The sequence below is a fragment of the Manis pentadactyla genome, chromosome 4 (assembly GCF_030020395.1).
Source record: "Manis pentadactyla isolate mManPen7 chromosome 4, mManPen7.hap1, whole genome shotgun sequence".
Taxonomy (NCBI): domain Eukaryota; kingdom Metazoa; phylum Chordata; class Mammalia; order Pholidota; family Manidae; genus Manis; species Manis pentadactyla.
In genome coordinates, this window is record NC_080022.1 from 134,858,499 (window position 1) to 134,883,366 (window position 24,868).

Here is a 24,868-nt window from a genome sequence, read left to right on the forward strand (position 1 = left end):
TGCACATCTGTGATTATGATGGCATGATACCTGCATTTCTTGTGCAGAGCAAGCAAGATCATATGAAATACAGTATCAACAGTTTGGTGGGTGCACTTTGGAAGGGCACTTTGAAAATGGTGAAGGGCAGAACCAGGAGGAGTGTTGACAGAGCCACTTGCTGTATAGAATTTACTCGTGTAAACCAGTCATGGTTTCTTCCTCCTCAAGCAGGAAATCAGTGTAGGGGATTCCCCTCCGCCCACAACATTCCCCCCATTCATTCTCTTTTCTTCTTTTCCTAGTTTGGTTTGGGTTTTTTTTAAACTGGAAAATTGGGCAAGTTCTTAATGAATGCTCATAATATTAAGCAGAAAAATATAATGGTAAAATATCCTCTCTTTTCCAGTTTTAAAAAACCAACATTATGAGGTATAATTTGCATGTAATAGAATGTAGTTCAAATTTTCTGTGGTAGCATCCCAGTACTGAGTACTCTTTTTTTCTGGTGAATGACACCATAAGTAAATATTCAAAGCGTGTAAAGGTAACATTCAAAGGGTGAAAAGGGTCCTCAGGTAATAGGTAAAAGAATGACTGAGTGAAGACATAAAGAGAAGAGTGTAAACTAAGACTTCCCACTTAAATGAGAAAATTACATGTTTAATATGTTTATATTAACATAAGAAATAGATGTTTAGTTCTGTTTTTAAAATTGGCATCTATCTAAGGAGAGGTTCCTAAGATACCTCTTTATTCTTTTTTTAGTGTAATAGTTAACTTTCGTTTTTAACAATAAATTTTTTTTGCTTTTTTTTTTAATTAAGATATTGCTATACAATTTTATGAAGATTTCACATGAGCAACATTGTGGTTATAACATTCACCCATATGATCAAGTCCCCCACAACACACACCCCATTACAGTCACTATCCATCAGCATAGTAAGATGCTGTAGAGTCACTACTTGTCTTCTCTGTGCTATGCTGCCTTCCCCGTGACCCACCACATTATGTGTGTTAATTATAATCCTTGATTATTTTTAAAAATTAGGTTTCTTGATAGCCAAGATATGGAAGCAACCTAAATGTCCATCAGTAGATGAATGGATAAAGAAGATGTGGTATATATACACAATGGAATATTACTCAGCCATAAGAAAAAAACAAATCCCATCATTCGCAACAACATGGATGGAGCTAGAGGGTATTATGCTCAGTGAAATAAGCCAGGTGGAGAAAAACAAGTATCAAATGATTTCACTCATATGTGGAGTATAAGAACAAAAGAAAACTGAAGGAACAAAACCACAGCAGAATCACAGAACCCAAGAATGGACTAATAGTTACCAAAAGGAAAGGGACTGGGGAGGACGGGTGGGAAGGGAGGAATAAGGGTGGGAAAAAAAGAAAGGGGGCATTACAATTAGCATGTATAGTGTGGGGGGGTCACAGGGAGGGCTGTGCAACACAGAGAAGACAAGCAGTGATTTTACAGCATCTTACTATGTTGATGGACAGTGATTGTGAACGGGGATGTGGGGGGGACTTGGTGAAGGGGGGAGCCTAGTAAACATAATGTCCTTCATGTAATTGTAGATTAATGATACCAAAATAAAATTTTTTAAAAAAATTAGGTTTATTGAGTTACATTTTGCATACAGTAAAATTCACCCTTTTAAAGTGTACAGTTCAATGGGTTTAGACAAGAATATATATATGAAAGTAGATAATAGTGTAACTAGCATCCTGGTCCAGAGAAAGAGTATTTCCATTACTCTAAAGTTTCCTTTTGCCTTTAGTTTCTTTTCTCCTTCTATACCCAGCCCTGATAACCCATGATCTGTTTTGTCTGTATAGATTTTTCCTTTAAAATGTCACGTAAATGGAATCGTATAGTATGTTGTATTTTGTGTCTTGTTTCTTTGACACAGCATTATCTTCTTAGATCCAGCCACGTTGTTGGGTAGATTGCTGGTTTCTTCCTTTTTATTGCTCAGTTATATTCCATGTGTGAATATACCACAATTTCTTAATCCATTCACCAATTGATGGACATTTGGGTTGTAGCTGTGAACCTTCACGTGCAAGTCTTTGTGTGGATACCTGCTTTTGTTTCTCTTGGGAAACTACCTGGGAGTGGAATTACTGAGTCATATGGCATACATTTAAGTTTGTAAGAAACTGCCAAACTGTTTCCCAAAGTGACTGTACCATTTTATATTCTTTCTGGGATTGTATGAGAGTTCTAGTTGTTCTATAGCCTTGCTGATCTTCCTTAAAATTGTAGTGGTATGTAGTATCTCACTGTGCCCATTTTAATTTGCATTTCCCAAATAACTAGTGATATTGAACAGCTTTTCATTTCCTTGTTGGCCATTTACATATCTTCTTTGATAAAATGTCTATTTAAATATTTCATCCAATTTTTTTATTGAGTTTGTCTTGTTATTGAATTTTAAGAGTTATTTATATATTCTGGGAACAAGTCTTTTATCAGAAATATGTTTTGTGAATATTTTGCCAGTCTGTGGTTTCTCTTCATTTTTTTTTACAGTGCTTTCTAAAGAAAAGAAGTTTTAAATTTTGATAGAATCCAACTTAAATGTTTTATTTTATGTTTCATGCTTTTTAAATTCTATCTAAGAAATCTTTGTCTTAAGGTCATAAAGATTTTCTCATATTTTCTTTTAGAAGTTTTTAGTTTTAGGCCATACGTTTAGGTTTATGATCTACTTTGAGTTAATGTTTATATATGGTGTGAAATAAGAGTCTAGGTTCTTTTTGTTTGATTTTACATACTCTTCAAGTACCAATTTTTAAAAGATTGGTCCTTGCCCTATTAAATTACCTTGGTTCCTTTATTGAAGATGAATTGACTGTACATATGTGGTTTATTTATGGACTCTATTCTGTTCCATTGATCTGTATCTCTATTCTTACACCAATACCAGACTATCTTAATAAATGTATAGCTTTTTGAAATTGAGTAGTGTAAGCCCTCAAGCTCTGATCCTCATTCTCAAAATTACTGTTGACTATTCTAGATACTTCCCATGTCCCTTTAAATTTTAGAATCTTATCTACATTTCCACAAAGAAGGCCCTCCAGTCACTTGACTATTCATGTGACTAATAATAGTGGTGTGTTTGCTAGGGTCAGTCCTTCTTAGTAGTCATGGAATAAACCATTCTTGATCATTGTTATGTTTGTTTTGCAAAGTGTTTGATTTGGCCCTTTATATCTATTTATATCTATTTTAATAAGTAAGGTATTTGCTTTTATTTTGCTTTGCCTTTTTATGATCTCTACCATTTTGGGTATTCAGTGTTATGTTAACTTTATAAAATGGAATAATCACTGTTTTCTGTTTCCTTAAAACAGTTACATAATAAGGCAATTAACTATTGCTTAGGAATTTACAAAACTGTTACATAAGACCAATCCATCATTTTTAAAGAAGTAATTATATTTCATTATTCTTTATGATTATAGGCTGTCCAAGTTCTCTCTTTTTTTTCTCAAATGTATTTCTGTTTTCCTAGGAAACCATCTGTATTCAGTTTTTCAAATCTATCATTAAAAGGCTAGATGTAGTATTCCTTTAATGCTATTAAATTCTCTCATATCTCAGATAATTTAGAAGAGCTTAGAAGTTCTAAATGATTAGGATTTCATTTTTATTATGTTATATTCTAGGAAGATAGCCTGTCATATTGCTACTGTTTTAGAGTTTATTGAGGCTTTTTTTTCTTTTTATGTGAGGCAATATTTAAGATCCATTTCTGTATCCAATTCATGGATACTTGGCAGGGCACTTTGGCTTATTATTTTATTGGAGTGTTCATATCATCTATGTCCTTATTTAGTTTCGGTTTTGTCTTAATTTATTTTCAGGGCAAGTTCATTCGGATCAACTTTGATGTAACTGGCTATATTGTGGGGGCCAACATTGAAACATGTATCCTTTTCATAATTGCATAATCCAAAATAAGATGAATTTAATCTTCCTGTGGCCTCCAGGTAACCCTCTGTGATATCACTCCCTTATCCAGATGGTAAAATTTAGGCTCAGAGAGATTGAGACTTGGTCAGATAGTTTTGACTACTGAATACTCAATCCAAAGTGGTTTTCTCTTGTCGTTTGTTTTCAGCAGCAGATTATGACTATTCTCCTGGCTAGGGAGTGGAGAGTCTCACTGAGGTGAGGACCTGTATATCGACCCAGGAAATGTTTATGTGGTATATGGACCTTTAGGTGAATACTATTATATAGACCTACTCCTCAGTTATTGTTGGATTAACCCATTTTTTACCACCTGTTTAGGTACTTAGCAGACTGGGCATGTACCCATTGAAACAAACTTTTCAAAGTATAGAGTTGAAGTAGTTTCAGTTAGTGTTAAGCAGAATAAAACTATGGGAAAAAGTGTCAAATACATAGAAAAGTCCTAAATAATGTCACATGCATCAAATGACCTTAAGAAATGATAGGTCTATATAGAATTAGTTTGATTAAAGAGATAATAAAATAGAAATGATTCTGAATGATAGTGTGCCAGTTAGAAAGGATACAGCTGACAATTCTCTGATACTTGCTAGAATAATCTTCAGTGATAGAAATACATTGTTTCTATCCACCAGGTAAGGGCTCGATCAAAATCTCCTTTTAATTCAGAACTATATTTTATGTTTCTAAGTTCACTCAGAGCCAGAAAAAACAAGAAGCACTTGAAAAATGACAGGGGAACAGCTCTCGAGTTTTTCACGTTGATCTGCTATGGCATCATTTGTGTGAATGTGCAGTTCACCAATTGTGGAGGATGTGTTTGGGGCAATCATCTTTCAAAGTGGTGAAACTGAGCTGTGAAAGCCAGTGTGACTGTTGGCCTACAGACACACTAGGAGCAGCCAGATGGTGGTGACGCCAGACAGGCCTCAGATGCACTCTGAGAACGGCGTGCAGTTCTCTGCCTGCCACAGGGGGAGCCCAGGTAGAGTAGGTGGCAGCAGGGAAAGGGGCTGGCAGCAGGACTTCTCCAGAGCAGGGAGGGGAAGTCCAATGGTTAGTCTAGGCATAGTTATCTCAGGATGTCATTTGACAAATTTATATGAAGTCCTGGGTGTGAGGTGCTAGCACCACTTATATGAGGCTTCCAGGAAAGGGGGCCCTCGTGGGTAGCACAGTAGCCAAGCATAGACATTTTGGAGTCCCACCACATATTGATTCCTAGCTCTACAATTTATTAGCTATGTTACTTTTAGTACTCTCTTTGTGCCTTGGTTTCCCCATTTATATTTATAACAACTCTAATATTATAAAGCTTTTCCTGCCTTAAACAACTCAACTTCATTGTTCATGGTTTCTTATATTTCCTTGTATAGTACTATGTTCTTGGAATATAATCCAAATCGGTGGGGGGGTTGGGAGGTAAGCACTCTGACCTTTAGGTTCCTTCCCAGCCCAGATTCTAGGAGATCGAGAACCTAAGTTGCATATACTTTCATTTTTCACTTGCAAAGTTCAATTAGTTGGAGTGGTTAGTTGCAAGATAGTTGATATATATCAAAGAAAGGAAACATTTTACAAATTAAATGTGTGTAGTCACTGTATAGACCTTTTCAGTTTAATCCCTAACAGCATTGTTAGACCTTCTTGAAAAGTCTCGTGCTGTTCGTCAAGCAAAAGATGAGCGTACTTTCCATATCTTCTACCAGTTGTTATCTGGAGCAGGAGAACACCTAAAGTGTAAGTTACAAAGGTTTTTACTATTTCATATTCCTTTGATTATCTTTTTTTAATATTAAATTGTTTTGAAAGAGAGAAAATGTTTTGGGGAAATAATAGTTTCATATACCCACACACCAAAATTCCAGCTGGCTAAATCATGAAAACGAAAATGAAATTGAGCTTCCATGCCCTGGGACAGGTATTTTATTTTAAGTAGCAGGTAGGTAAGTGATGTTATCTTATCTTTTGTACTTTTATTTCTTCTCTTTAAAAAATTTTTTAAATTGGGAGAGAAGTGATATATTTTTATATAAATTCTGTTTCAATATTTATAAATACAAAAAGAAAAAATTAATTTCCTTGATGAAAATTTTGTAAATATTTTTATTCCTAGTTTTATAAATGCATTTTGTATTATGCTTCTACTAATACTAGAAAGAGCCTGTGGTGGATTTTTATTTATTTATTTGCTATGAATCACAAAGACTGGAAGCTTTACAATTGGGTGGAGTAAAATGTAGTTCTGTTATGGGTCAGAAGTGTATGAGGGAGAAGAGAAGATGCATAACTTTGGTTTCTTTTTAGTGTCAAATTCAGTGCTGCTTCTATATGATTATGTTATCTAGATATAACAGTAGACACATACACAGTCATGCTTTTCTCATCTGGGGTGTAAGCTGTAGGCTGTTGATAACCAGACATCAGTGAAAGCATTGAATACAGAAAATAAGACCTGCAAGGAGAAAAATAAGCAACAAATAAATAGAGTAATTGCTACTAAGAGACAAAAAAGTGAAAATTGTTCAGTTTATAATGCTGAATTGAAGAAAACCATCAGGCTCTCAGACTGGCAATAACACTGCAATAGTAAGGATTCAAAAAAGTAAAATTCAACTGCTAAAAGGAGATAGAGAAAGAAAGTAATTGGGATTCAGTTGAAATTAAGTGGGATATAGATAAGAATTAAGGGTAGGAGTGCTCAGCAGATATTCTCTGCAGGGAGAGCCAGTCACAGAGAAAGCTGGAGGCCCTCGCTAACATCTGTTGTAGGGTAAATAACCTTCTCTGTTTTGATCCCTCCTGAGAAACATCATTCTGCTCTTAACACATTTATTAAAAGAGTGAGTTAAGTTCTCTCTAACTCAAGGCCTCTAACATACAAGTAAGTCAGTGGGGGTATCCATCATAATGTTTGTCACAATATTATATGTTGCATTCCAAAGGAAAATTTACTACTAAACAAACTGGTGGAGAATGGGTTTCAAGGCACTGACTGTGCTCAGGACCTGCCTGCTCCATATTCTATACCTTCTCCATGTGGGTCTGCATCTCTTGTCTGTATGGTCTTTGCATTGACCCCATAATCTTCACTTGAAACTGCTTGCTAAGAGAGGAATATAGAATATGGGTTAAAAAGCTTTCCCTTAAAAGATGGCTAAAATATTTAAATCTGAAAGCAATATGTTTTAGTTATCTGGAAAATTTTCTTCATTTCCCAGCTATCTGATTTCAAATACAATATCATGTAAGCCACTCTCCCAAAAACTCAAGTTGAGACTTTTGCAGTTTATATCATCATTTTCTTTCATTGATACAGATGACTGAAAACTGTATATGAGTCTGAATTTAACATGAATACATAAAGAAAGAAAAAGTATGAGGGTAAAAAGCATTTGGTGGTGATGGAAAGGGTGGTAAGCCTCTGTCCTGTAATGTCAGTCCAGTGTGAATGTGGGTATGCCTTCCTATGTGGTGAGTATTTATTAAATTGTATGCCATTGTATTTTCTTCCAGCTGATTTGCTCCTTGAAGGATTTAATAACTACAGATTTCTCTCTAATGGCTATATTCCCATTCCGGGGCAGCAAGACAAAGATAACTTTCAGGAGACAATGGAAGCAATGCATATAATGGGCTTCTCTCATGAAGAGATTCTGTGTATGTATGATTTCTCTAAGATTCTGATGCTCAGTTAACTAAGACTTTTAAATTGGGAGTAAATAACCTAAACTAGAAAATGACTGAGAAACTAATGAGTACTGCCTGTAATTTTATGAAATCCTGAGATAGCTTACTGAAAAGTTTTGTATAGCTAATTCTTAGCATAAAGTAAATTAGAGTATGTCTCTGCTACATTTAATGCAAAATTTTTATTAATTTTTTTTCTGTTTATATCAACATAAAGCAATGCTTAAAGTAGTATCTTCAGTACTACAATTTGGAAATATTTCCTTCAAAAAGGAGCGAAATACCGATCAAGCCTCCATGCCAGAAAATACAGGTAAGCTCTTCAGTTTTGTTTTTGTTGAGATGGTTTGTTGTGTTCTCTAAGAACGTGGTACAGTGCAAGCATAAAAGCACTCCTGAAGCATTTCCAGCAACACTCGAGTGGAGTGGCAGCCCTATGTGCCTGCATGTGGGGCAGTCCGATTCCATAAATGAGGGAAGAGGATGGCATAGTCCTAAAGTGTCAGTTGGGGCGCTGCAGAGCCCTGGGAGGCATCAGGACCTGGGGAGGGAGGGCAGGTAAGCTGAAGGGACCATGCAGCTCATCTGAAAGGGAGCCGCTGCCGCTGAGTTCTTGCAGTTGTTACCTTGCCAGGACAATAGGCCCAGTGTTGCCAAGTATAATTGAGTTTTCGAAGAAATCTAGATTTTAATATGAAGTCTTCTAGTTTTCAAATGTTGAAAATTGATTTAAATTTATACCAGTCAGGAATAAAACTTTGTGAACCAAAAAAATACATTTGCAGGCATGTGAGTTCTGCTTCCTGTGATCTGGGGACAAAAATTAAAACGAGGAATCTGTACATATGTTTGATTACCCAAATATGACTATCATGGACAGTGAAGGCTGCCATGAATCACATTATCTGCCCTAGAAATAGTCCTTTTTTATAACAAGTTGAGGTGTGTTAACCATTTAGTTCTGTGTAAACTTTTTAAAGGACCTGTCCCTCTCCTGATGCTTCATCATCACCATTTTCTGGCCAAGCCTTGCACCTCATCCTGGAGCTTTGGATTTCTGGGACGTTAAATGTGTCATTCAATTAAAGTAGTTTGATTGACATATGGGCTTATTTCCTCTATATACTTTCACATGGTTAAATAAGACTTAAAATCAGGAAATTTAAGATTTAGAGCAAGGAATGTATTAGTATGTAGCTTTGCTTTGAAACCTTAAAATGACCCATGGAAGAGGATCACATCTAAAAGATGAGGCAGGCCAATGTGTTTCTACTTGAAAAAACAGTGTTTTCTAATTGGTTTTTGTTAATAACTCTTAACTTGTGGTGGTTAGTTTTGTTTTTCTTCCTTTTTAATACCCGTGGTTTGTTACTTTTGCTTAAGATTTTATAGAATATGGCATTTGAAAATTTCCCTGAAAGTCTGGAAATATCTCATAATGCCAAGGGCTTGCCCCTTTTTCTTCTTTTTCTTTCTCTATTCTTTTCTTCCTTTCTTCCTCTTTTTTTCTTATTTCTTTCCTTCCTGGTCCATTTACAAAACAATTGTTTTAAAAAAAAATTAAAAGAGCTTCACTGTCATTGCTTCATTCCTATTCATTACATCAGCAATAATGGAAGTAAAATCTCTTCTGAACTGTGTGAAAGGCTTTAAAAAATTGCAGCTTACTGTAAGTAACATTTTTCAAATCATTGCCTTTGTTAGGTAGTAGTAGTCAGTTAACATTTGTTCATGTTGCAGTGTCTCAGTGCCTTTACTTTTTAATTACAGTAAAATTTAAACATTTATACGAGAGAAGTGTAAAGAACTACCTCATTTTTGTCACCTGGCTTAGACAGTCACCAACTGGTGGCCTGTCTTAATTCATTTATATCACCTCCCAATTCCCCTTTTCTGAATTATTTTGATGCAAATTGCAAACATTTCATTTGTATGTGCATCATTCTGGTGCTTCACTCAGGATCAAAATAAGGGCTTGAAGTGGGCATGTGTATTTGGACTTTTTTTTAGTATTGGTCATATTACTACTTTCTATCTCTTACCAGAGTTTTTCAGGTTATGTTTTTTAATGTTTCAGTTGTGGTGCAGTACACATTAACATAAAATTAGCCATTTTAAGTGTACAACTCAACAATGTATGTTCACAGTACATTCACATTATTCTGCATCCAGTCTCCAGAATGCTCCATCTTGCAATCAGAAACCATAAACTCTGTACCCATTAACTATTCCTTATTTCCCCCTATCTCGAGCCCCTGACAACTACCATTCTACTTTGTATGTATGAGTTTGACTACTCTAGATATCTCATCCAGGTGAAGTCATACAGTATTTGTCTTTCGTGACTGCTTATTTCATCAGATTACTAATATTTTATTTTACAATAATTTTCCATGGCATTTTTACATATTGGTGCCAAAATGCCAATTTAAAACACAGATTTAGTCTAAAGTACTAGAGTTGGAAACAAATTCCCTTTATTAACATATCAGTCCTGCCACACTCCACCCTTCATCTCACAAAGATGTAGTGAAGGTAACAGCAGATAGCTATTAAGTGGTAGTGCTGAAAGCACCACAAATTCTGAAGTGAAGGTTAGGTCCAGCCACAGAAATGCATCACACACAATAATGAAACAAAGGAAGAGCACATTTTCCTTATTAGGTTTGGATATAAGACAATTTTAAACTTGACAAAATCCAAAAAGAAACTGCAAGCACATCAAATGAGAATTGAGGGATTAAGTCATTATTAGTGTTTAAAAAACAAAAATGAAAAAGAACAATGAGACTGCCAGAACCTAACCAGCAATCTACAGATCAGAGGACAAGGAGCGCGTTAGATAAGAACCTCCACAGGACGAGCCATGTCATTTGTCAGTAACGCTAAAATGTTTAAACGTTCCTCTATTAAAGGACTTTCAGAATTGCTTGCAGAACTATATTGACTAATTATTACCTTTTAGACTGTATTTGACATTTTTCCCCAAACGTAAATGGCAAGTAAGAAGGTGATAAGTCTAGAAGTGGAAAATGTGAGGCAGTTACATAATAAGGGAACTCATTTTCCTGGTGGTCTTTAAAGTTTTGATGATGGAGCCCCTAAAATGAACTCCTAATGTCTTCTGAGCAGCATGTTTTAAAAACTGTTAATTAAGTTTTGTTCAGACTTAGAAAACAATTGTATGAATTAGTACAAAAAATTCCCATGTATCCTTCAGTCACATCCCCCAATTCATAACACCTTGTGTAACCATAGTAAGATGACCAAATCAGGAAATTAACATGGATACTATTATCTGTTCTACAATAGATACTGTTATATCTGTTGTTTTCCACAGTCTTATTCAGATTTTGTCCACTCTCCCACAAATGTCCCTTTTCAAATCAAGGGTCACACTGCACTGAATTTTGATGGCTTCTTAGTTTCCTTTAATCTGGAACAGTTCCTCAAAGTTTCGTTGTCTTGTATGACCCTGACACTTTTGAAAAATACTGGCCAGTTACTGTAAAATATTCCTCAGTTTGGGTTTGTCTGATGTTTCTTCCTGATTAAATTCAGGTTAAGAATACCACAAAACTGATGTTTTGTCCTTGGCACATCCTATCAGGAGGCTTATGTCCATTTGTCTCGTTGGTGGCATTAACTTTTGTCACTTGGTTAAGGTGGTATCCACCAGGTTCTCCACTATCAGATTACTGTTTTTCCCTTTGTGTTAAGTATTTGGTAGAGGGAGGGAGATACTTTAAGAATAAGAAAATGCCCTGTTTCTCTTTAGAATCTTTCTTCTATTAGTTTTAGCATCCATTGATGGTTCTTACCTGAAACAAGTATTGCTTGTGGTGATTTTCTATTTACATCATTCTTTTATATTTATTCCCTGAAATTTTGCTGTAAGGAATAGCTTTCACTATTTCATTCATTTAATTATTTATATCAGTATAGACACATAGATTCTTATTCTGTGGGTTTATAATCCACTCTGTTTATTCTTGTCCTTAATTTGACTGTTAGGAATTGGGAACCCCTTCAGGTTAGCTCTTGGGTTATTTTGACATGACTCTTGTCACTTCTTTTTTAAAGCAATTTCTTTTTTTTTTTTTTTTTTTTTAATTATTATTTTTTATTGAAGGGTAGTTGACACACAGTATTACATTACATGAGTTTCAAGTGTACAACACAGTGGTAGAACATTTATATACATAATTCTAGGTTCCAGCTATCACCCTACCAGGCTGTTACAATATCTTGACTATATTCCTTATGCTATACCTTACATCCCGGTTACTAATTTATTTTACCATTGGAAGTCTGTCCTTTTTTTTTTTTTTTTTTTTTTTTTTTGTGAGGGCATCTCTCATATTTATTGATCAAATGGTTGTTAACGACAATAAAATTCTGTATAGGGGAGTCAATGCTCAATGCACAATCATTATTCCACCCCAAGCCTAATTTTTGTCAGTCTCCAATCTTCTGAGGCATAACAAACAAGTTTTTACATGTAGAACAAATTCTTACATAATGAATAAGTTACATAGTGAACAGTACAAGGGCAGTCATCACAGAAACTTTCGGTTTTGCTCATGCATTATGAACTATAAACAGTCAGTTCAAATATGAATACTCATTTGGTTTTTATACTTGATTTATATGTGGATACCACATTTCTCTCTTTATTATTATTATTTTTAATAAAATGCTGAAGTGGTAGGTAGATACAAGATAAAGGTAGAAAACATAGTTTAGTGTTGTAAGAGAGCACATGTAGATGATCAGGTGTGTGCCTGTAGACTATGTGTTAATCCAAGCTAGACCAGGGCAATAAAACATCCACGTATGCAGAAGGTTTCTCTCAGAACGGGGGGGTGAGGTTCTAAGCCTCACCTCTGTTGATCCCCAATTTCTCACCTGATGGCCCCCCTGCGACTGTGCCTGTCTTAGGTTGTTCCTCCCTTGAGGAATCTTACCCGTCTCTGGCTAACCAGTCATCTTCCGGGGCCATACAGGGAAATGTGAAGTTGGTAAGTGAGAGAGAAGCCTTATTGTTTGAAAAAGTTAGCTTTTTACTTCTTTGCATATTTATGCCCTGTGGCTTCTATGCCCAGCATTTGTCTTGAGGTATCTTTACCACTTGGAAGAATTATGATACTCGGTAAATTTGATATGAGGCACGAATTCTATTTAAGGGTTGTAATTAGGAAGGAAGAAGAAAAGCTATAGAAGTAGCAGGCGGAAGAAAACATGGGAAGATTGATTATTTCTTTGATATATCTTCTTGTAGAGTAACTTCAGCATGTATAGGTTTTAAGCTACTACTTAAATTGCACACACACATTAACATAATAGGAGTATAGTTACATAACCAAAGCATATCTGTAATTACCAGCCATCTGCAGTGAAACCAAGAAAACCAGTTAGGCACCTTAGGCATTTGTGAAAACTTATCTATGATATGGTGGATATTGTCCAAATGAACTTGAACAGTCTGAGAGAAATCAGACAAATTAAAACAACCCATTCCTGGGGACTGTTCACATGCCATATGTTCTTTTAACAATAAATAGTTTGTAGTTGTAAGACTTTGGAGCGCTACAATTTGCACTTCTCCAAATTCTTGGTTGAGTTCCAACAGTATAGATCCAGTCCAATTTTGTTGTTTTACTGTATGCACAGGCCAGCTTCGATATCTCCTTCCTCATTCCCATGGCAGGTCCAGGAACTGGTGGGATGAGTGCATCTACAGCTGTAGCAGTGCGTGGATCTTTGTTGGGGTTTTTTGATGATCATCTTCTGGCATGAGTCTTCCAGAGGGTGCAGATGTTGGAAGTTCTTTTTCATATCGTATCTTAGTTCATTTTCGGGGTAGCCCAATTAGGCTTTGATCCTCTGTATAAACACAAACAGACCCTTTGCCTACACTTTTATATGCCCTTTATACCCTTGTGTAGAACTCGTTGGAGGTCACCACACAGGAACTGCCCTTTTTTTTTTTTTTTTTTGCTATCACTAATCTACACTTACATGACGAATATTATGTTTACTAGGCTCTCCCCTATACCAGGTCTCCCCTATAAACCCCTTTACAGTCACTGTCCATCAGCATAGCAAAATGTTGTAGAATCACTACTTGCCTTCTCTGTGTTGTACAGCCCTCCCTTTTCTCCTACCCCCCCATGCATGTTAATCTTAATACCCCCCTACTTCTCCCCCTTAAAGCAATTTCTTACCTTAAGTTACCACCAACTGTTCATTTCTCTAGGGTTTCTTCATATTGAAGAAAGGTATTTAGAAACCAATATCTAGGTGCTGGTTGTACTCAGTGGTACTAGGGTCTCATTGTTTCTAACTCATTTCAGAGTAATTTACATACATACATACATACATACTCACAAATACATACACACACAGACACTCCTGTGACTATTTCCATGTATCTATATTTAAAACTATGGTTTCATACTGATACCTCCAATTTTGATCAACACTACCAGGTTCATTCTAACATCTCCTTTTCTTTGAAATTCCTTTCTCTGACAGTAAGAAATCTGACTCTTACTACATATAGTATATTGCTTATTTGTTCACACCTAGAATACACATTATATTAGCTTCAGAATCATTAACCCATACCCCTCTGGAAGACAAACCTGGCAATTAGTGTATAGGATTCATTCGTGTATTCAGCATTAGAGTAGGCAGTCAAGGAACTATTTTTATTTTTCCTCATGCCTTCTGTGGCTGTGTTTTTCATGTGTAATGTGGATAGCTTCATTTATTCCTGTTGGTATTGCATTTTGGGTCCCCCACCACTACCACCACAATCCTTTTTTACTTTGTTTATCGAAAAACAAAGTATGAAACACAGACATGATTCTAAAAGTCAGACTGTAGGACAATGTGCTTCACTTTGATTTGTTCCCACCCAGCCCCATCTCTTCTACTCTGTTCCCTTGCCCCATTCATTCTGCTCTGTTCCTACCCACCCCTGTAGGAAGTCCTGTAGTAAGCATTTAGCCACCCAAGGTGCCAGCTTTCTATAAAATAAGTTCTGATGTGTCTGTTTAACATTTAGACACATTTCTTTATAATAACATCATAAAGCCAATGCCCAGATGACCAGTAAGTTTTCTAGTAACTAGGCTTTAATTAATGATTATGTGTCATTTTACTTTGGGAACTTTTTATTAAGCCTGGCCCTTCAAAGTACATAGAGATTCTCAGGAAAAGGGGAGTAAGGCACACAGCAGAACAGAACATGCAGAGAGATCTATGCCTCAACATGTTTATGGCAAAAAATGGGAGCTACCTTAAAATATCCTTATAATGAAGTAAACCAAGATAACCATACTATGAAGTATAATTTGTAGCTGCTTAAATAATGTTTCTCACAATACAAAACAAAGGAGTGTAGGCAATTTGCATTTTGTACTTCCTTGTATTTTTCAATTTCCCATTCAATACTTACCACATACATTAACTAAAAGGAACCAGGACCTAGTAGTGGAGGCAGAGCAGTTGGTAAAAGCCAGCAAGGGGAGTCACAAACCAAAGAATGCATCCCTGCGGCACAGCCTGCCCTGCCCCTACAGGGCTGCTGTAGGTTGCTGGCAGTCAGCCTGGATCAGGGTGGTAGGATGCAGGTCTTTGAAATCAGAACTTGGGTAAGTTTTACTTCTAATAGATCTTCACCATGTGCTTATTACTCTTTCAGAATTTTATTATTATTTTAACACTTAATCAGAAATTAATTCTGATCATTTGTACGCTTGTTGGATGTTGATAATACTAGACAGTGAACTTCTGGTGAGGTAGGAGCCCTAATACAGATGAGAAGCAACAGTAACAAAACTAGCAGCTGTTTATTGAGTATTTTGCATTAGTCATTTAGTCAAATAATTACTTTTTAAAAACCTTTAGAGTTGTTGCCTACTAAAATATTAGGATCATTACATGAGCACAACCAGTTTTCTTGGTAACATGATTGAAACTATTTTAAACAGTATTTTCTCTACTCTGGGCATTATCTGTGGGTTCTTGCATTAAACTACCCAGAATAAGTAACTGCTGATGAACAATCTCTTAAAGACTGAGGATGAGTGTTAATAATTTGAAAGGATAAAGGTATTTTTTCATCAGACCTAAAACTTGTCTAACTTTAAGACTTTCATTTAGTTTATTTCTTTATATAATTTAATGATTACTAAGGGTTTCAAGTGTTTATTGAATATATTGTGACTAGATCATAAGTAGGTATCTAGAATTCAGGAGACTTCTTACACTCCAGTTGCACAGAAACTCTGCCATCTCCTTGGGATGAATGTGATGGAGTTTACTCGGGCTATACTGACCCCCCGGATCAAGGTTGGCCGAGACTACGTGCAGAAAGCACAGACCAAAGAACAAGTAAGCTTTACATTAATTGTTATCCCATATTTGTTTGAATGATAAACTGGTCATGAGACCTTCTCGTTGGCACTTAACAAAAGGAATCAGTCAAAGCTCTATGGTATGGATGTTTCTTTGGAATACTGTGGAGTTTTTTCTCTCTCCTGTAGCTTTCTGTTTTTGTTTTTCTTTCCCAGAAAATTTTAAAAAGTGACTTTTTAAAAAAGTAAACTTGAAATACCATCTTGGGTTGTGCCCAGGTAGATGGGTTGGGTCATCCAAGAGGCAAAGCTGCGCACCTGGGGGGCCTTCCTGGCAGCAGGGCACGCTGCTCCCGTGTCCCTGTGTGGCCCCGTGCCAGCGGTGGACTCCTTCAGGACTGGGCAGATATGCTACCCAGGGCCCCAGGGGCATAAGAAGGAGTTGTTTATTTTTACTGGGCGTCCCTTCCCATAAATTGATTCTCTCCAGTTTACATTTAATTGTACTAATATCCTGTGTTGATGTGTAAAATTGAGACATGATTAAGCAGTAAGTGCTATTTATTTTCAGTTTTTTAAGTACTGTAGAACATTAAACTCCATATAATAGCTATTAATGCTGAGAGAGACTGTTTCCAGACTAAAAGGTTGGTGTTGTCTAATTACAGGCAGATTTTGCTGTAGAAGCATTGGCAAAAGCTACCTACGAGCGACTCTTTCGCTGGCTTGTTCACCGTATCAATAAAGCTCTGGATCGGACCAAACGTCAGGGAGCATCTTTCATCGGAATCCTGGATATTGCTGGATTCGAAATTTTTGAGGTATGCCCCTCTCCTTCCCAGTCTTCCTCCTGCTTATTCTTTTAACAGATATTAATTAAGGCTTGTTACGTACCAGGTGCAGTGCCAAGCACCATGACGTAATGGCAGATAAGCAGGTACAGTCCCTGCCATTCTAATGGAGAAACAACGAATGACGAATAACCAGCAAATTCGCAGATTCGTGAACAATAAAGTGAAAGGGGTGCTGTGAGAGAAAGAGGTGGGGAGGCCAACTTTAGAGAGCTGAGTCGTGGAAGGTGTCTGCAGTGGTAACAGTTAAGCATACTGGGAGGAGAAGCTCCCAGTCTAAGCTAACTTGCCTCAGCATACGAGAGTAAGTCCAGTTAGTTCCATGTAGGACAGAATTTGTCACACACCTTCTTTAGTTTTGTGGAACAGTTCATAACATTTGGTCTCCTAAAAATGTATATCTTTATCTCTCCATTAATAGACTGTGTTATGTAGTAAGGAACAAATACTAAATTAAGTACTTCTTGGTATCAGTGTGCTACTTTGGCCACTATTGGGTATTGAATCTGTCTTGTTTTTTAATAAACCCCTTTAAAATTCTAAGTCTGCCCTCATATAAGAGTTTTATCCACTGAACTGCCACTCCCACTCTGTGAGATTGCTTTAATATGAATTGATTTGTTAATGATGAGAAATCATGAAAGGTTGCAGGGTAAAAATCACATTTAAAAAAAATCTGTCACTTTCCTATATATAAATAATCAAAAAATAATGAAAGGATCCTCATTTGAACTACAGCAAAAACAGATGAAATACCTAAGAATAAATTTAAGAAGAAATGGGCCAGATTTAGTTGAAGATGCCTTTACAATGCTTCTGTGAAAAACAACAGAAGAGTTGAATATACCTTGTTCTTGGATGGGAATGTTCAGCACCTTAAAGGTGTGTATCTTCCCCAAATTTATCTATAAATTGAACATACTTGTTTAAAACCTATTAATAGGAATCTTTAGGGGTATAGGAGGACTAGGCAACCTTCCTTTAAAACTAATTTGAAAAATAAATGAATAAATGAAGAATAGGGAGTAGAATTCTGAAAAAGACATGAAAAAGGTTATTAAAAGACATAAAATATAATAAGGATATAGAATTTCAAGAAGTATGATTTTGACATATGAATCCATAGACAGAAAAATGTTTATAAATGCTAAAAGTGGAGGACCATTTATGAGCACTATTTGTCATGGGAAAAAAAGAACAATCCTGAATGTCCTCCGTTAGGAGATTGGCTCAATTAATTGTGATGCATCCATACAGTAGAATACTGTGTACCCATTACAGAGAATGAGGTGGCTTTATATACTGGTAGAGAAAGACTCTAAGATATATTATACTTAAGAAAAATCTAATGAGAGCACAGAATATTTCTGGGAGGATCTCAGGAGGCAGCAACGGTTCGCGACTGCAGGGAGAACCAGTAGATCGTTGTGGTGAGACTTAACTCATCCTGTCCATCAGTGCAGCTCTTTATACTTTTTAAACTTATGCCATGTATTACCAATTATAAGTTGATTATTTTAAGTAGAGTTGGTAGCTTAAATATGGAAGACAAACAGAAATCCAGTTGAAAAAGAAATACCATTACTCATAGTTACCCAGGCTAAGTAGAGCCAGAAGATCTCACAGTCCTAAGGCAGAGCAAAAGCCATTTACAAAAACGTGAATAATCACAATCAGTCTACAAATGTTTGTGTGGCTCACTAGAAATATGGTGTTGAGCACGACAAACACTGCCCCTGTCCTCCTAACGCGACCTCAATCTAAAATAGTACAGCACGCCCATTGGGTGAAAGAGCAGACTGGCCTTTCAGATTGAAAAGCTGTTCCTTGGAGGCTGTTTAAGCCTTCCCTAATTGAGAATCTCTTATTATAATGAAAAAGGTTATTTATGGGCACATGCTACTCATGTGAGCAGCGTGGAGACAAAAAAAAAAATCACTTATATCTAATATACAAAGTGATTGCTTTAAGAAAAGTATGCCTGTTAATTCATCCATCCACCCATTCATCCAGTCAGCACACAGGAAAATGGGCAAAGTTCACAGAGAAGGAAGGAGAAGTGTCTGTGACATACAAAAAGATGCTTAAGTTCACTTTTGAGAGCAGTGCTGTTTCACTGTTGATATTGGCAAAGATCAAACATTTGATAAGAAAAGGAAATTCATAGAAAAGCAACCTGGACCTACATACTTACTGAGTGCATTTTGCTTCGCAGGCCTGGCTGGGATCTCAACAATAACCTATAGAGAAAAGATTACTCTTTCTTAAGTTGCTTTGGAGCCCATAGCCTAAGTAAAGAATAGAATAGGACAGAACCCATCTGTTCACTAGACCCCGCAGAGCTCATGGAGACACACTTGCTTCACTGTCTCTGGCCTTCCCAAGGCTCTTTGTTTTTCTTCCTTTTCTCATTTTCTTTCTCATTTCTTTCTTAATTTCTATTCATTAACCATTCAGTAATAAAAATTGAGTTGTTTTATTTGTACACCATTCAATTAGCAGACTCAGTCATTTATTATTTTCTAATTTTAGCAGTTCAGCAATGTGGTATGGCCATAGTGTGTGTGTGTGAGTGTGTGACAGAAATTGATAGAGATCCACTGGGTTTTGTCAATCTTCATTACAGAGAAGGTAGTTGACACCTAATTAATAATTTCAGTGAATTCTTTTGATAACTACATGACAAATTATTCCTGTGTCTCTCCCCTCCCCGTGTTTGGAAAACCATTCTTTCAACCTTAAAGCTGAACTCCTTTGAACAACTTTGTATCAACTACACCAATGAGAAGCTGCAGCAGCTGTTCAACCACACCATGTTTATCCTAGAGCAAGAGGAATACCAGCGGGAAGGCATCGAGTGGAACTTCATCGATTTTGGATTAGACCTGCAGCCATGCATTGACCTCATAGAGAGACCCGTAAGAGTGTTTACTTGCTATTTGACTTTCAGTTCATACTCATGTTTGAGTTTTTTCTTTGGCATAATCTGAACTACAATGATCCTGTCTAATAGTGTTAAGATAATTTTCTAATCTAAATTTTCTAAGTACTTTAATACTTTGATAAGATACCTTAAATAGTGAATAACGTCCCATGAAGACCCTTTAGCTCTCTTCTCTTACAGACCCATTCCTGCCTTGCATGTGTGAACGTGGTGGTGGGTAATGGTCCCTGCTTCCTCAGACTGCGTATGCCACAGGGAGTGGCGTTTGCTTCACCTTCAACCCTCAGCACCTATCAAAGGGTGGAGAGTCCCACCTGGTCACTTCCTAGGCAGTATAAGGGACGTTTCATTTAGCAGAGTGTAAGACATGTCATGTAAATTCATTTTTCAGATAGCTAAAGCTTATCCTTACAGATATAAAGATGTTTTTATTTGAAAGATTTTTTTTTAATTTGAAGTTTCAGAGGTTTTTTGGCAGATGTATTTTTTATGGCACTCTTAGGAAGCATCAGAAATTATTTTCTTGTGGTTTAGTGTTGTATAGAAATACAATGACCGAAGTATAACTCACTCACTTATGAAACTCTCCTCCATCTGATCTCAAACAAATATTGATTAGCTGTATTTTCCCTGGCAGTTAGCTTTTGCTCAATAAGATAGTAGCTTTGCTTATTTTATTTTACTAACTTCCAAAATATAGGAAAACGAAAGCATAATTAAGCATTGATATCAGTAATTTACATATTGTTCTACTACCAGCTAGCGACAAGCCCTGGGGTTTCTCCTGTGCGGTATACAAGGTTGTGCTGCGCAGCCTCTGGGGCTGCCTGTGCTCTCCAGGCCGAAGGCGTCGGAGGGCTGAGCCTGGAGAGCCTGGATGCTGTGGGGCCTGTAGTCAGAGCAGTGGTGGCAGGTCCGGGAATGGGAAAGCCTACACAGACATTCAGCCCGTTAGAACTGTAGTTCTAGCTCATTAGAAACTTGGGTTTAAGGGAAGTAATATAATTTTCATTTGGCTCATACACAAGAGCACATTTTACCCTCCAAGGCACTATAGTTGTTTAGAGAACTCAGATTACCGTGGTTGGGAGGAATCTCCTTCTTTGTACCTTGCAGCATTATTTAGAAGTAACATACCTTGCAGCATTATTTAGAAGTAACTTCAGGGCACACTAGTAGTGACTTCCACGTACTCACACGTACATAAACACATGAATCTATTTCCCTGCTGCTTTGTTACCCCCAAAATTGTTTGGGAATTTATATAAATAAGAGAATGGAATATTTCATATTAGCACTGTTGCTGACCATGATTTGTTGTTTGAGCTGCTCACATTTATGTATCCATACGACACTGGAAGTCCTATTTTAAGAATGTATCGGCTGTGTGCCTACAGTTACATTTTAGATTGGAAGAGAACCCACAACGGTTGCTAAATCAGTTGCTGTATCTGCAGGAATAATTGTACCCAAATACTTCCAAATGGAAAATTATCAACCATATTTTTATATGTTCTGTAGATATTTTTATGAAGTATCTTCAGACAGTTTTAAATGTGGTTATGTGACCCTTAAATGAACCTTACGAATATATATTCTTAATGTTACTCAATCGCTTTTATTTTTTCCTCTAGGTTAAAATACATCAATTTTTATTGACTCTCACATGATAATTTTACTCAAGAAGTGAGAGTGATAGGGGAAAGTAAACATTTCAACTTCAGTGATTAGCTCCCAGCAAAAATAGGTGAGGCAGAAAGGATTCACTGTTTATACTTTCAGTTATTTTGCAGATATTGAGTGTAAATATTGTTGGATTTGGGTAAGATCAAGGCAGCAAGAATTTATTGAATACTAAATACAGCCTGAAAATGCAAAGATTGGGAGCACTGTAGGGATATGGCAAGAATAGAGCATGGTTCTCATCATCAGGCACCTGATCTAGAAGCCACAGAGAAGAACAAAACGTGTCAGCTCATTGGTTACCTGACACCTGGCGTAAGCGATGCTCTGACTTGGGAAGAGGCAGAAGCCATGGTAGGCTGACAGTGTCACAGTGGGTTTAACCATGCAGATGTTATAAAGGGAGTAAGAACATTCCTAGGCTACATTTTATGGGCAGAAATTAGCAGATGAACAACACCTTGAAAGTGCAGTTTTCAGAACTTTATTTTACCAGGGTGTTCAGAAGGTATTGGGATGGGGCAGGAGATTCACAGGAACCAGTTAAGCCCAGGTGCTGAAGGGCAATGAGCAGAACAAGTCCTTTCCTTCCCCCTCCTCCCTTCCCTGCTCCCTCCCTGCATCCTGCTCTGCCTCTCCCTCCATCCCTCCTTCCTGGCCCTTTGAGGCTCTTCCCCTCAAACTTCAGAATGTACCCTTCTGTGCCCTGCCTCAGTAGTCCTAATGGAGGGACAAGGCCACTCAGCAAGGGGAGGGAGGGCCTTCAGATGTGGTGCTGACTCACTTCTTTAGGATTACCTTATTCTGTCTATCCATAGGGATAAAATCTGGTTTTGGAAAAACAAAATTTTTAAAACCGTATCAGAGTTTATAATAATAGGCAACTATTATTGTTATATAGTATAAGTTATATAGCATGAGTACGATACAGGATAACGACTCCATTGATGGTTTTTCAAAATGGAGAGTGAGAACATAGTTTTCCCAGAGGAAAATATCTTAAACATTACTTTGTGGTGGCACCTGCCATCCTGTGCGCATCTCACCTCCTCTTGCCCAAACCCAGCCCCCGCCCAGCTTGCAGAGGGGTGGCAGCAGGCGAGCCTCTGTGTTCAGAAAGTTGCCTGCAAAACCCCTGATACGTATTGCTCTGGCCCCAGACAGAAATGTAGTCTCCCAAACTTGCAGTTCTTCAGAAACCCCCAATTAAAAGAAGAAGTATTAACAGAACCTAACATCAAAGATGAAGTAGGAAAAATAATGGGTATTCATACTTGTGCTATCACTGAGTCAAGAAAGGATTAAATCACATTTAGGAACCAACTTCACAATTTAGAAATGTTTTCATTAAGAGATTAAAAATATAAAAATTATGGTAGAAAGACAGATGTTTCCCTTAATATGGAACTCCCTTGCTCAGAGTTGTCAGCTGAATGGTAGTCACTGAGTCATGTACACTCTGAGCCTTGGCTTCTCCAAGATCACCTGATCCTTGTTGTCTTTGATTCCAGTATTCTTTTAGCTGCCCTGAACCCTGTGAGTTCTTCTAGGTAGAGGAACCACAGACCAGATAGCCACAGGGTAAGGGTGTCCACACCGGGGCTCATCGCAGAAGGATTCTTTCAGCTTCAACCTGCTGATATGCTGTTTGATCCTCACTTTCCTCTGACCGTATTATACACTGTTTCTTCTGTATTCACTATAATCTTTAGTGACTTCTTAAGCAATATTTGTATAAAGCCTTTCTTCTCTAGTAAATACACAGGCCATGTGAGTTGTAGAGAACTGATCCTAGAGATTTATTCCAAAAGCTGATTTCAGCCCTCGACTCATTCAGTCTTGTGGCACAGACTTGCCGTCTTTGCAGTATGGCAGTGAAGGATGATCCGGAAGCACCGTGAAATAGATCACTGCTATTTAAGTGCTTCGTTTCGCGTTCGTGTGCACCTACTTCCCTTCAGAAAGAAAGTCATTCCACTGATGTTCGAGCTCCCAGAGAATAGCAAGCTGTAGGCCTTTTTTTTTTTGAGATGTAATTCACATGCCCTAAAATTCCCTCTTTTGAAGTATATAATTCAGTGGTTCTTACTATGGTTGTGCAACCATTACAGCTGTCTAATTCCACATTTCATTGTCCCAGAAACAAACATCGTGCCTTTTAGCAGCCACTCCCCTTTCCCTCCCGCAGCCCCTAGCTGTACTAGTTCTACTTCTGTCTTCATGTCTCCAGGTCTTTTTTTCAGTGAACTGGTTGGGTGAAATAAAATAGGCTCTCAAATGTTTGCTGAAACAAATATATGAAGTAATTGATAAATTACTTCATGACCTTCCATATTCCCTACTAAATAATAGTCTACTTATATATGTTTTATTATCAGTATTATTAAAAGCTGATTTCAGCCCTAGAATCGGTACATTTAGTCTCGTGTCACAAACTTGCCTTATTTGCTTAATAATAATAGTTTTAAATATTTCATCAAGTGTGAAGTTGGCACATTTTATTTTATCATCACATAAATACAAACTTAAATCAATTAGGATATAAGATGTCTGAAGCATTCCATCTAGTTGAAGTTTTATAATTTATCCAACCTGTCATTGAATATAAATACTGAGTTTCATCTCTCCACCTTCTAGTTCCTTTTTGGAACTAGTCTTTTATCTGCTGCTTTTTTGGAGGCCATCTGCTTGAAATTGTTTTACTTATAATTTACATATTTATAAGTTTATGAGATAAGTTACTCATCCATTTTCTTACCACTGTGTATTTAGCAGTTTTGAGATCTCAGTGTTTGAATTATAGATATGGTTTGGACATTACCTTCTATCCTAGCAATTTGGTTTCCAGAAATCTTTTTGAAACGTTAATTGTTTTGGAAGTTAAACTGCCAGACACAATGGGGAAAACATCCTGGTATTTAAAAGTGACCTGCAAAACTTGTCAAATCTTACTGTCTCTCATTATCAGGCTAACCCTCCTGGTGTACTGGCCCTTTTGGATGAAGAGTGCTGGTTCCCTAAAGCCACAGATAAAACCTTTGTTGAAAAACTAGTTCAAGAGCAAGGTTCCCACTCCAAGTTTCAGAAACCTCGGCAACTGAAAGACAAAGCTGATTTTTGCATTATACATTATGCAGGGAAGGTAAGAGTTGAACAACTTGATTAAAAGTACTGTGTTCAAAGTTTCACAGCATTTGATGAAGGTTTTAACAAATGTGCTGATAAATGGTTATAAACCCTTATTTATAGTATACATTCCAAACGTGTTGCCTTCAAGACCACCTACTTTTTAGATTGTCCTGTGAACGTTTTGGTTAAGGCTTACAGTGTTTCTTTTTTTGGTGTT

General features: G+C 37.0%; 1 protein-coding gene across 8 annotated transcripts in view; it reads left to right on the forward strand.

Moving 5' to 3' along the window:
* MYH10 (myosin heavy chain 10) overlaps nt 1-24,868 on the forward strand; it is a 159,642-nt gene that overhangs the window by 70,674 nt on the left and 64,100 nt on the right. For all 8 annotated transcript variants that reach the window (XM_057500888.1, XM_036896173.2, XM_036896172.2 and 5 more), the window contains 8 exons: nt 3,877-3,940; nt 5,630-5,728; nt 7,505-7,648; nt 7,896-7,991; nt 15,963-16,081; nt 16,713-16,865; nt 19,640-19,813; nt 24,491-24,664. In XM_057500888.1, the coding sequence (XP_057356871.1) occupies nt 3,877-3,940; nt 5,630-5,728; nt 7,505-7,648; nt 7,896-7,991; nt 15,963-16,081; nt 16,713-16,865; nt 19,640-19,813; nt 24,491-24,664 (1,023 nt within the window). The remainder of the gene's footprint in view (nt 1-3,876; nt 3,941-5,629; nt 5,729-7,504; nt 7,649-7,895; nt 7,992-15,962; nt 16,082-16,712; nt 16,866-19,639; nt 19,814-24,490; nt 24,665-24,868) is intronic.